At 33.3% G+C, this 16,569-nt stretch overlaps 4 protein-coding genes across 4 annotated transcripts; 1 reads left to right on the top strand and 3 right to left on the bottom strand.

The window, feature by feature from the left end:
- Positions 1-2,747: 2,747 nt before the first annotated feature.
- On the bottom strand, positions 2,748-3,274 carry LOC118030657 (uncharacterized). The gene has a single exon (XM_035034845.2). The coding sequence runs from the start codon at positions 3,165-3,167 to the stop codon at positions 2,982-2,984; it is 186 nt and encodes a 61-aa protein (XP_034890736.1). The 5' UTR covers positions 3,168-3,274; the 3' UTR covers positions 2,748-2,981.
- Positions 3,275-3,414: 140 nt separating this feature from the next.
- LOC118030655 (putative pentatricopeptide repeat-containing protein At5g37570) lies at positions 3,415-5,879 on the top strand. Its single transcript, XM_035034842.2, has one exon. The coding sequence runs from the start codon at positions 3,645-3,647 to the stop codon at positions 5,286-5,288; it is 1,644 nt and encodes a 547-aa protein (XP_034890733.1). The 5' UTR covers positions 3,415-3,644; the 3' UTR covers positions 5,289-5,879.
- Positions 5,880-7,887: 2,008 nt separating this feature from the next.
- LOC118030723 (IAA-amino acid hydrolase ILR1-like) lies at positions 7,888-10,362 on the bottom strand. The gene is made up of 5 exons (XM_035034950.2): positions 9,934-10,362; positions 9,560-9,685; positions 9,149-9,463; positions 8,560-8,688; positions 7,888-8,469 (listed from the first exon to the last, which is right to left on the bottom strand). The coding sequence occupies exons 1-5, from the start codon at positions 10,282-10,284 to the stop codon at positions 8,065-8,067; spliced, it is 1,326 nt and encodes a 441-aa protein (XP_034890841.1). The 5' UTR covers positions 10,285-10,362; the 3' UTR covers positions 7,888-8,064.
- Positions 10,363-11,894: 1,532 nt separating this feature from the next.
- On the bottom strand, positions 11,895-14,587 carry LOC118030727 (IAA-amino acid hydrolase ILR1-like). Its single transcript, XM_035034953.2, has 5 exons — positions 14,171-14,587; positions 13,668-13,793; positions 13,258-13,572; positions 12,573-12,701; positions 11,895-12,492 (listed from the first exon to the last, which is right to left on the bottom strand). Exons 1-5 carry the CDS (start codon positions 14,516-14,518, stop codon positions 12,088-12,090), a joined length of 1,323 nt encoding a protein of 440 aa, XP_034890844.1. The 5' UTR covers positions 14,519-14,587; the 3' UTR covers positions 11,895-12,087.
- Between the last annotated feature and the right edge of the window lie 1,982 nt (positions 14,588-16,569).

The following is a 16,569-nucleotide window of genomic DNA, read 5'->3' as shown; positions in this document are numbered from 1 at the left end:
ATATCAAGTATTTTGCTTAGATTTGGCTCCACTTCAGGAAAAAAATGGAGGTTTTTTTTTAGCACATTATAATTTTTCTTGAAAAAATAACACGGTTTATAAAATATTTAAAAAAATAGTACACTAATAAAAAAAAACAAAAAACTCAGAGGTACACTAAAATTAAAATGATAACTTAACTAATATTATTAGAAAAGATATCAATGAGACTAATCCAATAACATCAATAGATATCATTAATGATGATCAAAGTGGGTCACACGAACCGTTCATAGGTGGCGGATGACTCCTTTAACTTTGAGCAGTTTGTGCGGTCCACTCTGATCATTATTGGTAATCTTTTTAGATGTTGTTAGATTCGTTTTCTCAGGATCTTTTTTACGGTACCGATGATATTGTCATTAGAGTTTCAATGTACTTTCAAAATTCTTTTTTTTTTCTTTGTTTTTTTTTCTCATCTCTCATCCCTTTTTATTGTAATTCGTGAAGAGAGGAGGGGGAGAGAGAGAGATCCTAGAAGCACAACGAAATTTCAATAACAATTAGTACAGTCAGACATAACTCGACAAAAAGAATTCAAGACACCAAAGAAGATCACTAATGATGATCAGAGTATGTTACACAAGCCATCCAAAAACAGCACAAGTGGCTTACTTGTCTTTGAAAAACTCATGAGGCTTACTCCGATCACTGTTGATGATATTTTTTAGTTTTATTGGATTCGTATCATTGAGATATTTCAGATGATATCAATGATGTTGTCATCAGAGTTTTAATGTGATTCTAAAATCTCTTTCTTTTTTTCTTTTCTCTCTCTCTCTATTGTAATTTATATCATAGTGATACATGCACCATTTGTGACTCACAAAACTATGCTATATATATATAAATATTTTCTGAAATATGATATTTTACCAATCTTTTTTACGGTGTTAATGCAAAAAAAAAAAAAATGATTAATGGACTTTTTTTAAGCCATAATATTTGACTTCTAAGTTCTTATCAATCAACATGCTATAAAATTGTATATGGATTGGATTTAGAGCCTTTTTTTTTTAAAAAAAAAAGAAAGGAAGCAAGCAAATGCAAAAATACATGCATCAAGTATTAGCCTTCTAAGGAAATTACTCCCAAGTAGACAAACATGAAGAAGGAAATTAGATAAAAAAAGATAGCTAGCATGTTATTAGTATTGTCTAGATAATGACAAAAGGTCTCTTAAACCAATGCAATGAACAATAAATTTCAAAGATGTTTTTTTTTTTTTAATTTTTATGGTCACGTTTGAATTGCCATTAGCTAGTGATCTTATTATTAGTATATATGTCTTGTTGTCAACTAAAAAGAAATGATTAATTAGGTGTGATTTAATTATAAATAAATTTTAAAAATTAAAGATTATAATATAATTAATACAAGAGAATACAGTTCTAGATCTAAAAATAATAAAGTAAGGACTTAATTGAATAAATTTATAAAATTAACTTAAAATAATATATGTGATATTATTTAAGGGACAAATTGATATTTTTTTCTTTATAAAATTTTTTAAGTTTTTCTATAAATAGAAAGTTATGCCTCTTATTTTCTAAGAGTGAATAGAGTACAATACATAAACACTTAAAATACAAAAGAAAAGAGCTAACACTTAAGCTAACACAAAAGAAAGTTATGCCTTTTATTTTCTATGAGTAAATAGAGTATAATATGTAAGCAATTTCTCTCTCCTAAAAGAATTTATGAGATTTTCTTATTTTTGAAACCTTCTGACCTGAATTTTTGTCTAGCCCGAGTTTTAAATTAAACAAAATAAAAGTTGATTTAATGTGACTTGATCAACTTGATAAGTTTAAAAATAACTTGAAAAATTGTTAAAAACTTGGTTTGAATTAAAAAAATAATCAAAATGACATCTGTTTTTTTTTTTTTTTTTGATATTAAGATGATGACATATTGGTTCAATCTCGGTCAACTTGAGTCCTGAGTCATGAACCCAATTAAATTCAATAAGTTTAATTTTTTTTTAAACAAAATTTTATTTAATTATATAATAATAAACATTTGTGATCATAGTAAAACAACTGAACAAAATAAAAAAAAAATTGATTAGGATGACTTACACAAAATAGGAAATCATTTGAGAACAAATAAATATTAAATGAATTTTCATTAAATAATATATTTTTTTAAAAAAATATTAACTAATCTAAGAATTTAAAGGAAATTACATTTTCAAAAATATTATACTTTCAATTATCTATTTGCTTGAAAATATTTTTTTTTAAAAAAAACTATTTATGTAGGCCTAATTAGCTCATTGCATTAAGGCTTTTAAAAATAAGCCCAAGCATGTCGGCCTATTTTTATACTAAGTTAATTTGAAAGAAAACAATATGAGACGAATTATCAAACTAAATTACCAAGTAATGTAATGTTAAATAATAATAATAATAAAAAAAATCTTAATGGTTGGACTAAAAAAATAAAGGACCAAAAAAGATTTTTTTAAAATAAAAATTTTTCATTTAACCTCATTTTCTTTTTTGATCCTGTTATTCGAAATTGTTCACAAACAATCAAACTAGATTCTTCTATATAAAATTAAAAATCAACTCAATGTTATGATTTTTTTTTTGTAGACAAGGAAAATTAAAAATAAAAAAACAACACGAAACAAATGATCAAATATTAAATATATCTCATTCGCATTCTGGGCTGACTGCCCAAAAAACAAAAAGAAAAGTTAATCCGAGGAATCCTCATATCATTAAAAAAAAAACTAATAATGCTAATAATTGGAAATTGATACAGCGCATAAAATACCACAACAATTTTAAAACAAGTAGCCCAGCCCAATACAACCAGAAAGCCCAACCGAAGTAGAACCGAAAGTTACAAAACTGAGAGACGAAAACCATATGCCACCTGCCGCAGTCCTCCAAACCATCACGCGCCGCCGTTAAGGAGGCTATGGAAGCGGTCTAATCGTCTAGCATCTTCCGAAGGCGGTCTTTAATATAATCGCTACGAGCCTTGGTTCGGGCTTGTTGAGGGGCAATGTTGGCGAGGGACATGTAGGCTCCATAGACTGAAAGTGAAGCACCGGTGAGAAACAACCCAACTGTGGCAGCTAGTTGCTTCCGAGTTGGTGGGTATGCCCAGATCATTATCTTTCTGGGTTTGATTTATTGTATTTGTTTGTTAATTTCACAGAATCGGCTTGGTTTGGCCTCCTCTTTTTTGGTGGAGAATCGGAGATGATTCCTGATAACATTGCAACGGGGATTTATTGGAGTTTTATGGGTCTAGCCCATGAGGCGAATTGGGCCATCAATAGATAAAGCTATCAACAAGCTAATGATCGACTGTCCTCGACCCTGTTCTTGCTTCACGATGGTTTGCAAATTAATCAAAATTATTATTATTTTTTAAAAATAACTTAAAAGGCACAATTTTTATATATCCACCAGATAAATTCATAAGAATATATTTCTTTCATATACTGAACAGAAGAAGTTAAATCTCTTATAAATGGGCCGAAACCCATCCAATTATCTGGCCCACTAAGTTCATGTCTCTCTCACCTATGTTTCTCATACACCAAACCATGCAAAGAAACCCCCCTCTCTCTTACAAGCCCATTCATGCCTTCAAATCCTTCCTCCTCTAACTCGTCAATCTCACTTCTCATTAAATCCTGCAAAACAATCCCTCACCTTCAACAATTCCACGCCCACATAATCCACAAAGGTCTTGAACAGGACCACTTTATAATCTCCCACTTTCTCTCCATCTCTACTTCGGTTTCCTACTCCACTTCTATCTTTAATCGCCTCCTTAACCCCTCCACTTTCCTCTATAACATCCTCCTCAATATCTTCTCTAAAAATTCCCAATTCATTGACACATTTTCGCTCTTTTATCGAATGAAACAAAGCGAGTATGCATTGCCTGATAAATACACTTATCCGCTGCTAATTAAGGTTTGTTCTAATGAATTGAGACTGAAAGAAGGTGAAATTGTTCATGGGTCGGCAATACGGTGTGGAGTTAGTGATGATGTTTATGTTGGGTCTAGTTTGATTAGTTTTTATGGTAAATGCAAGGAGATATTGAGTGCACGTAAAGTGTTTGATGAAATGCCTGAGAGAAATGTGGTTTCTTGGACGGCAATGGTTGCTGGATATGCAAGTGTTGGGTATTTGGAAAACGCTAAGAGGGTGTTTGAGACAATGCCGGTGAGGAATTTACCGTCGTGGAATGCAATGATCAGTGGACTGGGGAAAGCAGGGGATTTAAGTGGAGCGAGGAAGGTGTTTGATGAAATGGTCGAGAGAAATGTTGTTTCATTTACAGTTATGATTGATGGATATGCGAAAGTAGGAGATATGGCGTCTGCAAGGGCATTGTTTGATGAAGCTCCAGAAAAAGATGTTGTTGCATGGTCCGCATTGATTTCTGGGTATTCTCGGAATGAACAGCCGAATGAGGCCGTCAAGATATTTTTTGAAATGGTGTCTATGAATGTTAAGCCCGATGAATTTATAATGGTGAACTTGATGTCTGCTTGTTCTCAACTGGGTAATCACGACATGGCTAAATGGGTTGATAGCTATTTGAGCCAGACATCAATTGATACTCGTCAGGCTCATGTTCTTGCTGCCCTTATTGACATGCATGCGAAGTGTGGGAACATGGAAAAAGCGGTAAAATTGTTTGAAGATATGCCTAGTCGTGACCTAATTCCATGTTGTTCTTTGATACAAGGATTATCTATTCATGGCCGAGGAGTTGAGGCTGTTGAGCTGTTTAACAGGATGTTAGATGAGGGGTTGATTCCAGATTCAGTGGCATTTACCGTAATTTTGACAGCTTGTAGCCGTGGAGGGCTTATTGAGGATGGCTGGCACTTTTTTGATACCATGAAAAACAAGTACTCAGTAGTTCCCTCTCCTGATCATTATGCCTGCATGGTTGATCTACTTAGCCGAGCAGGACAGCTAAAGGCAGCTTACGATCTTCTGAAGTCCATGCCTTTGAAGCCTCATGCTTGTGCTTGGGGTGCACTGCTTGGGGCTTGTAAATTGCATGGTGATGTTGAGTTGAAAGAGGAGGTTGCTAATCGGCTGTTAGAACTTGAACCTGAAAAGGCTGGTAGTTATGTGCTCTTATCTAACATCTATGCCTCAGCAAATCAATGGTTAGATGTTTCTATTGTTAGGGATGAAATGAAGGAGAAAGGGGTTAGAAAAATACCTGGTCGCAGTTATATATTTACAGAGGCCTGAAATTATTGGCATCGTTCTCAACGATCCCATATTTCCGTGTAGAATTAGTTGGAGTATAAAAGAAGTATTTTAGATTTACTTTCTGGAAGGGGGATGGTTTGAGGAACCTTTATGTGGATTCCAATCCATTGCTCCATTAATTTTAGAGCTTTAGACCTTCCGTCCCCTGTCCCTGGTTGCAGCATTAGGCAATTGAACATGGAATATTGCATTTTGATTGCAAACATTCAAACATTAAGCTAGCGTGTGGAGATGATGAGTATTTCATGGGCCTTCAGATATTTGATGAATCCCTTTTCGGTTGATATTCTTGGCAAGTTTGCTCTTTGATATCATGTCTTAGAATGTAAGAAGCTTGAGTCCTGTACATATTTAAGACTTACCCATTCAATTGACTGTTCTAACTGGTGAAGGAGCAAATGATTTGCTGCCTGAGTTTACTCATGGAAATATTTGCTGCCTGAGAAACTCAGGGAAATATTTGCTGCCTGAGTTTACTCATGGAAATATTACTGCAGTTTTAACCCAATCACCACTTCTATGGGCTGTTGTACTCATGTTTTCAGTGGGAGAAGTTTACTTGATCTTGAATTTTATGTCAAGGTGCATATTATCATCAGAAATTGTCTTATACCAATTGCTCATTCCTTCACAACTTTGAATTAAGCTTGTTCAAGGCTTTCATAATAAGTTTTTGACTTGAGAATGTTGATCTGTTCAATCATAAACTGTTAGTAGAGACAACATTGAACAAAAAAACGTAAAGTCAAGAAACAAGTTATCTCAAGCTTCATGTATTCACTAGGAAGTGGGGAAGATAGATTAATCATCTGTACACATGTTTTGCTGCCATGGTTTATATTGTTCTTCTAGTATTAAATCAACAGAACAGGTGAATTAGATGTTTCATTAATAATAATAAATTGATTCAATTACATATAATTAATCAATAATTTAATTAAATTATATAAAGTAAGAAGTTAAGACATATAAATTGCAAGATTTTTAACATGATTCGGCAAGCGTACATTTATATTTTAAATACCAAACCATACTTAGTACTATATTCTTCGCAAGCACAATATTATTTGGTGAATCTACACTAAATCTTTTTTCACCACTTGAAAAAAAGTTTTCTTCAAGATTTTATTTTGGTGATGTCCTTTATCAATAACTAAGAGTTTTTCATCTAAACTCTCAAAAGTTTATAATTCATAATTTTTGTTTACAACAAGATACTCTATCAATAAAATAAATAATACAATTGAAAGTTTTAACCTCTTTATGTCTCACAAGATAACAATTATAAGATTTAAAAAATGTTTTAAGTGCAGTGAAAATACAAAAATATATTATTATGCAAGATTATGAAGGCTTGATTGCATAAATATAAGTATAATCAAGGACCCGTGTTTTTGTATTTAGAAAAGCTTGTATATGATACATTTTCAAAATCTTTCCTTAATTTTGCAATTAAACAGGTTATACACACACACTAGCTATTTATAAAAGTTACTATTTATTTGATAAATAAAACAGTTATTCGGTTTAGATTGGTTAAGACAATTAATGGATCAATTCTAATAGAATTTCCAAGTATTTATCCTTGATAAATAATAGAATATAAGATTTTGACAATCGAAACCTGGTATATTTTTTAAACTGATTAATTAATTATATATACATACAGAATAAAGTGTGCAAACTGATTTTAATTGTACTATCAAGATAAAAAAATTTACATATTGCCCTAGCATGAATACTTAATTCTAGGTTCACTTGCTTTGTTTTTGGATTTATTGTAAATATATTCTTTGACAATATTAATATATTTTTTATTTAATTATTATCATTAAAATATATAAGAATATAAACATGTGATTAAAATTTCAACATCTAAGAAGGGTGAAGCTTTATCTGCGTTCGAGGTTTTCAGTGTGTGAACGATTTTTTTTTCAGTTTGGTTCTTTAGGTGCATGTAAATAGCTTTACAGGTCTCAGCACTAACCACTAAGCACCATGGATACACAGTATTCAGTAGCTTGGAGGAGCGAGATTGATTTTCTCAAAACAGTATTAGAGTGAAGTTCATGTGTAGGTCTAAGTGAAAGGAACTGATTTGATTTTCCATCACCGTTTCAACCTGCATCGACCTGAAAACTCCAGCAGCTCAATTGCTCAAAGCAACAGAAAGATGGTGCTTGTAAAAGATATCAGTGAAGCAACCATGTTCGTTGTCCATTGATTGAATGAAGATGATGCCTTACATTTGATAAATTATAACTGCTACCATCTGCAGTTCACCAACAATACAATGCTTGTGAGATTTTAATCACCTTCCCAACAAGCTTGCCTTGGGTGGTTTTTTTATCCTATGTTGCACACATAAGAAGCGAGCATAAGGTTGGGAAAGTAAAGTCAGGTATACATGCCACTAACTTGAACAATCTCAATTTTTGTAGCATCGCTAATTAATTTCTTGACAAAGCTTCATTGTTTCCGTTTCCTTCCCTTTCCCATAGGGCAGGAAGCATCTCAGATATTGCTACTAATCTGGGGGATTTGGATGCTCAACTTGATTTATTAAGATCTTGAAAGCTTACTAAATATCCCAATCATTAGATTCTTGGAAATGCAGTCGCATATCATCTCTAGCAAAGACGTGCTACAGCATATTCATTTTGCAATTAGTTAAACACTGCAACAACACATTTATTTTGCACCATGTCAACTGCACTTCTGCAGATTTTGTTAACTTGCATGCCATTCTTGCTTTTCATAAAGCAAAAGCTGAGGGAGGTTCCTCACAAGTCTTCACAATTTGCGTATCCAAGTAGGAGATTGCAACGGCAGCATTAAGAGCTGTACCTATTGGAAGAGCCTCCTCATCAATAAAGAAGTAAGGTGAGTGAAGCGGCTGATTTGATTTCAGCGTCTCATTCATTGTCCCAATAACAAATATTGCAGCAGGCATCCTTTGGGAGAAGAAGCTGAAATCCTCTGCTCCCATTGTTACTGGGAATAGCTGCACATTTGGTTCTCCGAGTAAGGCCTCTCCAACCCTCTTTGCATGCTTATACAGTTGTTCATCATTAATCATCACAGGATGTGGCAGATGTCTGTCCTCCATAAAGTTCACTGTAGCATTGCATCGATGCACTGCTGCATGGGTCTCTATGATCTATAAAATGGACAGTTATTTTGCTTCTGCATCTCGTTCTTTCACTGAATGGAAACAACCAAAGTATCACAGAATGAGTGAATGTTTTACCTCTCGAATTCTTTTTTGTAGGTAGGAGACACCTTCGTTGCTCAAACTCCTAAAAGTTCCACCAAATTTCGCCGTTTCCGGAATAACGTTTCCAGCTTTCCCCCCCTCTATGTACCCAACTGTCACCACCTATATGATTCAAAATGAATGAATGAATTTTGTTAATATATAATTGCTGTTGAAATTTGGAAGGCTAAGTTCATCGTTATTCAAAACTTGTATTGCCAGACAGGATGTTTCTTCAAGGGCTACTGTCACCTGTCAACTGGCACAGCACGTGAACCTTTTTTAGATCGGTTTCCACCAAACCTAATAGCAGGTTGGAAGAACCTATCACTGATCATGTCATGACAATCAAATTGTCTATTTTGCGGGCAGAGGTCCACCTTGTGTTTGAAGTCGATGAGTCAAACTATACAACCAGATTAGACGTGGAAGCAGTTCACTGGCAGTTGAGGCTTTTAGACACGAATCTAGCGACCATAGACACTATATCACAGATCATGTCATGGACTGTTTTTATGAGTTTATTGGATCGTGTTACAATCTCAATTCAAGAATGATTTCAGGTGAAGTAAAAGAGACTTACCGCAGCTTCAAGAGGATCTGTCTCACGAGATACGATCTGTTGGAGAGCAACGACTGCAGATGATGCCATAAGAATCGGGTCCCTAGCCAAATGTGGAGATGAAGCGTGGGCACCTCTTCCTTGGATTTTAGCTTCAAAAAGTCCCACACCAGCAAGCAACGGGCCGGGTCTTGAAGCAATGGCTCCAGTTGGTACTGATGGGATAACATGAATGCTTAGGATGGCTTCAACGTCATCAAGACAACCATCTTGTAACATATGGTACGCACCGGCATAGCCCTCTTCTCCTGGCTGGAAAACAAGCTTCACGGTTCCCTACATTAAGGAAACATAGTTTAGTACCAAGAGAGAGATGCTCGAATTTTCAAGTTCCAGTCTTTATTTGCTCTCTTAAAATTAGTTTGTATCTACCTTCAGTGTTTCTCTTTTGGCTTGAAGTAACTTGGCTGCTCCAAGCAGCATTGCTACATGAGAATCATGACCGCAGGCATGCATCTTGCCATCAATCTTGCTCTTGTGCTCCCACTCTACTTCTTCCTTCGATCGAAGGTATGCAAATTTATTAATAGCTCAAGATAGTTAAACAAAAGAAGGAAGAAACAACAGATATACCTATTATAAGTTGCTGTAATTATTAGCTCAAAGTAAAAACCATCACTGGCCAATGGCGGCCCATCATAGAGAGGGACTTGTTCCACAATTTTATTTTTGTGTCCTTGTGTATGTGTAAAGGGTGATATATGGGACCATGGACCTTTGAGATAAAAGAGGGCAAGAGTGAGGACCTGTAGAGGCAGGGCATCCATGTCAGCTCTGAGAGCAAATACTGGCTCTTGACCGGAACCGACGGTAGCTACCACCCCAGTCTTGGCAACGGGCCATTTGTAGTCGATTCCAAGCAAGTCAAGCTCAGACCTGATGATCTCACTTGTTCTGTACTCTTCAAATCCTAGCTCTGGATACTCATGAATTCTCCTTCTGATTCCTCTCACCCACTCAAAGAAGTCTGGTTCTCTTGCCGCTGCTAGCAGCTCACGAGTCAGAAACTGAAGGCCCAGTTCCTGACCAGCTTGGAATGCCAAAGATTGTTGGTAAAGGAAGAGTACTGAGAGCAAGAAACAGGTGATTAACCTCATTGAAAATACAAGCAAAATGTTTGGTGGAAAGCTTTGGAGTCTTCCTTCTGTAATCGGTCAGGAGGGCTTTATAAACTGATTTGAAGGCATATATAATAATAATAATAATATTCTTATTTATATTATTTAGTTGGTATCTGGTTGATAGTGGTTGTTTCATCGATTTCTTTTTGCTTTATTTATTTATAATGGATACTAGCTAGCTTGGAAAGCCATTAATCTTTATTTTATTTTATTTATTGAGATTCATGGCTTGACAACAAAGTTTAATCTTTATTTTATTTTACTAAGGGGGCAAAATTTCTAATCATAATTAACAGGACTGAGCTTTTTGAATTATTTTATTTAATTATCTAATTTATATTAACCCATAAATTAATTATTTTACCAAACATAACCATCACAAATAATTACAGATATATCAACCAATTAAATTCTGAAGATGTAATTCAATTCGTGAGATTTCAAGTTTGTTTCTTAAAAGATTACGATTCGAGTCTCACAAATCTCAGGTCATTAAAAACTTATATAGTAATTAATTTTAGAATATGTGAGATTAATCGAGGTATATACAAGCTAAATTAAACACTTGTTTTAATTAAAAAAATAAAAATATCTCAACCAATTAATATAATAAAGCATAAACAAAAATGAAAATAAAATCATGAATACATCATGAATTTATTCAAAACAAGATCAAAATATATTTGCGATGTGAGATATGGGATCAAGATTGACCGTTACTAGTCGTGAGAGTCAGCTGTAACGAGAAGATAATTGCTGAAAAAAAGAAACAGCCCCAGCGAATGGTCTGCACGTGCATCCTTTCAAGTTTCCTTTCGGAGCGTCATTCCATGTGTTGCCAGCCCAAGGAGGCAAATGGACCCCTCCGTGCCATACAAGACTCTCTTTTCTTTTTCTTACAGCGTCAATCAACTGCCGACCACTGTTTATTTTGTATGTTTTAAAAGTATTTTTTAAAATATTTAATTTTTTATTTTTAATTAATAATTTTAGTTTTTTAAAATTATTTTGATATATTGATATCAAAAATAATTTTTTAAAAATAAAATATATATTATTTTAATACATTTCTAAATAAAAAATATTTTAAAAAATAATTATAACCAATTTTTTAAATAAATATTTGAATATTTGGATTTTTGCTAATTTATTTTGCGAGAGTCTGTAACTTGTCCTTCTCCTCTATCTCTTTGTCTGAAAATGTCCTATTTATGTTGTTTAAAATCCCTGCAAAATAAGAAAAATTAATCTGAAAAATTAATATCAGATATTTATATTATTTCTTTCTTAACTATAGAGTCCTAATTAATTAATTTTTTTCTTTTTAATGTGTAGAATATTTTTTAATAAATTTTAATTTTACTTGCTCCTTCAATTTATTTTTATTATTCTCTTATGCATTATCTTTCACATCATCTTTTGGTCCCTAATCACCTTATTCCCTTGTTCTATCTTTTTTTGTATTTCACCCCTAAACTCTTCCTTTTTTCTATTTTTTTTATATTATCTACATTATCGTCATAATAAAATAAACTAAATATAAATTTTTTTAAAATTGGACTGAAAATAGAATAAAAAATGGGTAATGAAAATAATATTCCTCTACATTAAAGATTCTTGAAGTGTAGTTGCATTGCATATCATCAACAGTATAGAATTGCTACAGTTTATTCTTTATGCAATTACTAAAACACTGCATCAGCATCTTCATTTTTGCATCATTTCTACTGCACTCCGGCTGATTTTATTTTCTGGAAACTTGCATGCTATTCTTGCATTTCAGATAGGGAAAGCTGAAGGAGGTTCCTCACATGTCTTCATAGCATGTGTATCCAAGTATGAGATTGCAACAGCAGCATTAAGAGCGGTGCCGATTGGAAGAGCCTCCTCATCAATAAAAAAGTAAGGTGAGTGCAGTGGCTTGTGTGATTTTAGAGTCTCGTTCATCGTCCCAATTACAAAGATTGCAGCAGGCATCCTTTGGGAGAAGAAGCTGAAATCCTCCCCTCCCATGGTTACCGGGAATAGCTGAACATTGGGTTCTCCAAGTAAGGCCTCTCCAACATTCTTCGCGTGCTTATACAGTGCTTCATCATTAATCATCACGGGCTGTGGCAGATGTCTGTCCTCCATAAAGTTTACTGTAGCATTGCATTGATGCGCTGCTGCGAGGGTCTCTATAATCTATAAGATGAACAAATTCATTTATTTCACTGGTGCATTTCTGTCTTTGAATGGACCACAGAATGAGTGCATGCTTTTACCTCTTTAATTCTTTTTTGCAGGTAGGAGACACCTTCGTTGCTCAAACTCCTGAAGGTTCCACTAAATTTCACAAATTCTGGAATTACGTTTCCAGCTTTGCCTCCCTCTATGTACCCAACAGTCACCACCTATATGATTTCAAATGAATGAAAGAATTTCGTCAATATTCAGTTGCTGTTGGAAGGCGGAGTTTCATTGCAATTCAATGCATGCATCACCAGACTAGTAGCTATTGTTAGTGAAACTGTTTGGTAATGAAACCTCGAGGATACAACTAAACGCTTTAAACTTATGAAAAATAAAAAAAGAAAAAAAAGAAAAGAGAACGCGTTTGTTTTGTATACTTGTTCTTAGTAACAATCAGTTTTATCACAAATTAATTACAAAAATTAAACGACACCAACAACAGATAAGATGATATTGCTTCAAGGGCTATTGCCACCAGTGAATTAGCGCAAGTCACCTTTTTACATCTGGCTCTATTCAATCTTCAAACCTAACAGTGGATTGATTAAAGAGCCAGTATTGATTTGACTCGATGAATTAAACCGTCCATATTATCAGGCAGGTAGTCTATGTAGCCAGATTAGATGTGAATGCAATTCACTGGCAATTGCAGGTGCCTTGAGGAGCTACATATGGACCAATTCAAGAATGATTTCAAGGGAAGTGGGAAAGAAATACCGCAGCTTCAAGAGGATCTGTCTCTCGAGACACAATCTGTTGGAGTGCAACGATAGTGGATGAAGCCACAAGAATCGGGTCCCTAGCCAAATGTGGGGATGAAGCGTGTGCGCCTCTTCCTTGGATCTTAGCTTCAAAAAGCCCCGTACCAGCAAGCAATGGACCGGGTCTTGAAGCAATGGCGCCAGTTGGTACTGATGGGATAACATGTATGCTTAAGATGGCATCAATATCATCAAGACAGCCATCTTGTAACATATGGTAAGCACCACAGAAACCTTCTTCTCCAGGCTGGAAAACAAGCTTTACAGTTCCCTTCATAAATGAATATAATTTAGAACCAATAGAAGGATAAAAAAATTTGAACTTCGAATTTTCATTGTTGTCTCTTGTGATTATTTTCAACCTACCTTCAGTGTGTCTCTCTTGGCTTGAAGTAACTTGGCTGCTCCAAGCAGCATTGCTACATGAGAATCATGACCGCAGGCATGCATCTTCCCATCAATCTTGCTCTTGTGCTCCCACTCTACCTCTTCCTTCGAACCGAAGATGTCAATTTCAAGGTATGCGAATTTATTAACAGCTCAAGACAGCGAGTGAAAAGAAAAACCCAATTTACTCGGTATATGTTGCTTCAGTTGTTAACTTACAGCATATTCCAGATTATTTCCATATTTTTGTGTCTTTTGGGTGTCTTAAGGGCGATAGCTATTGGTAGATGATGTCAATCTCAAGGTATGAAATTTTTTTAACAACTCAAAATAGTGATAAAAAAGATATCCTTTGTACAAGTTGCTGCATAGACCAACAGTAATCAATTGTGAAGGGACTAGTTCCATATATTTATGTGCGTTTTGTGTGTGTTGAGGATGAGGGAATCATAGACCTATGAGAGAAAAGAGGGAGCGAGGACCTGTATAGGAAGGGCATCCATGTCAGCTCTGAGACCAAAAACTGGCTTTTGACCAGAACCAATGGTAGCTACCACTCCAGTCTTGGCAACTGGCCATTTGTAGTCGATTCCAAGCAATTCAAGCTCAGACCTGATGATCTCACTTGTTCTGTACTCTTCAAACCCTAGCTCTGGATACTCGTGAATTCTCCTTCTGATTCCTCTCACCCATTCAAAGAAGTCTGGTTCTCTTGCTGCTGCCAACAGCTCACGAGTCAGAAACTGAAGGCCCAGTTCCTGACCAGCTTGGAAAGCCAAAGATTGTTGGCATAGGAAGATTGAGAGGAATAACCAGGTAATTAACCCCATTGAAAATGCAGGCCGGTTTTTGATTTTGCTGTTTGATGGAAGGATTTTGGAGTCTTTCTTTTAGGTTGATTATTTTAAGAAGGCATGCAATTTTATCTAATTTGTATATACTTTGTATGGGGCCCAGTGTGGCATTGGTTTCATAAAACTATTAGGGGGTTTTACTTTTTTATTTTAACATAAACCACTAGGAGGCAAATTACCAGTTGTCTATGTAGTTTTCCAATTAAGATTATAGTGAATTAACCCATGGGATGCACACACAAAAGCAGGTTTGTTATAATTTTTAAAGTTAAAAACATTATAGTTATGAATTATGAAGACTCTTTTAAAATATTTCATTTTTATTTGTTATAGTTTTTACTTATAAAGAATCTATTATAACTTTTTTATATAGAACAAATTAATTAACTAGAAAATATTAATTAGTAACACTGAATATAAAGATAAACTAGAAAAACTATTTTTTTCAAATAAAAAACTATCAAAGCAAAATAATATAGAATAGAAAAATAAAAATTGAAAAACATCAAATTAACTAAAGAAAATATTTGTTTTTCTAAAAAAAATTATTGCTTCAGTTTCTTTAAGTTCAAAGGAACTTGTCCTTAATTTTATATGTCATTTAAAAATTGTTATCCATTATGAATAATTTTTTATGTTTGAGTCACTCCATAATTTTTTATGGCTATTTCCATACTCATATTTTACTGTTTTCACTATCAGTTTCTTTCTTTTTGGTCTTCGAATTTTTTCATTATTCGCATTTTGATTATTATTATTTTTTTAATTTAATCCTATTAAATTATGATGGCATTGTTTTATATGTTGAGATCTGTTTTTATTTGCATGCTATCGTGTATTTGACATGTTAGTATTAAGTTTTATTTTTTTTTAATTTCATCATTTCAAACTTTATTAGCATGGTTTTATATGTTGGAATGTATTTCTATTTGCATACTCTCGTGTATCTAACATGTTAATAAACATTCTGATGTTAAATTATTAATATTACAAAATAGAAGTTTATGTTATGACTAGAAATATTAAAAAAAAAAAGATTAAAATTAACATAAAAAAGAAAAACATACCCTTTTAATTTTCACAATCCAAAATGTGTGAAAAGTTCAAATTTCTCCTTGAAGTTTTAAAGTATTCATCTTTTTTTCCTTGTTATTTTAAGTTTTGATACAAATTTTTTTTTTTTTTTTATCATGCTTTAATCCTTGGATGGTTAGAGGAGAGAGAAAGTGTTCATCAAACCATATAAAGCCTAATTTGGTGTCAAAGAGTTTGTATTAAATAAAGCAGTTCAATGATGATGGTTTTGTTCTTTAAACATGCAAAAAAAAAAAAAAAAAAATCGAATTCTATAAATTTTATTTTAATTTTGTTTGATTCTATGTATTTAGACTAGTTAAATGGGTTTTTAGGATTGAAATATTTTTTTATTGCAGTTTTTAGGATGTCTATGAGGTGATTAGGTGAAAGCAAGTTGAAAAATGAGATTTTAGAATATGAAAACTCATACCTTTATTTTTTGGTCATCAAAAACTGAAAAATGCTCTAACAGACAACGCGTCGTCCATTAAAGAAACTAGAGTAGACAGCTCATTGTCTAATTTTTTATATATTAAAAAACAAAGTCAGATGTATGGACTTGACTTGTCTGACCCTGCAGTACTTGAACCTTTTCTTTCGTACTTTCATTAATTTAAATCTTAATTAATACCCTATCTTTCATCTTTTAAATTGTTTAGTATAAATTTATTTTTTATATAGTAATTAATCTGTTGAATTGTTTCTATAATTTCATAATACTTAAAAGAGATTATTATAATTTATCATTAGATTTTTTCTTTTAAATTCTAGATAAATAAGTTGTATTTGCATGATATATTTATAAAAAATAAAAATTACTACCAGAACTAACCTCTAATATATATAAAAGAAAACATATTAAATAAAAAGAATTATCAAAGTAAATATTTGCATTTACATATATCTTTTACTCCTTACGTTTACTTTTCCTTATTTTTTTCAAAAGAATT

The sequence above is a fragment of the Populus alba genome, chromosome 6, assembly GCF_005239225.2.
Source record: "Populus alba chromosome 6, ASM523922v2, whole genome shotgun sequence".
NCBI classification, from domain to species: Eukaryota; Viridiplantae; Streptophyta; class Magnoliopsida; order Malpighiales; family Salicaceae; genus Populus; species Populus alba.
This window is presented reverse-complemented; position numbering and strand designations above follow the sequence as displayed.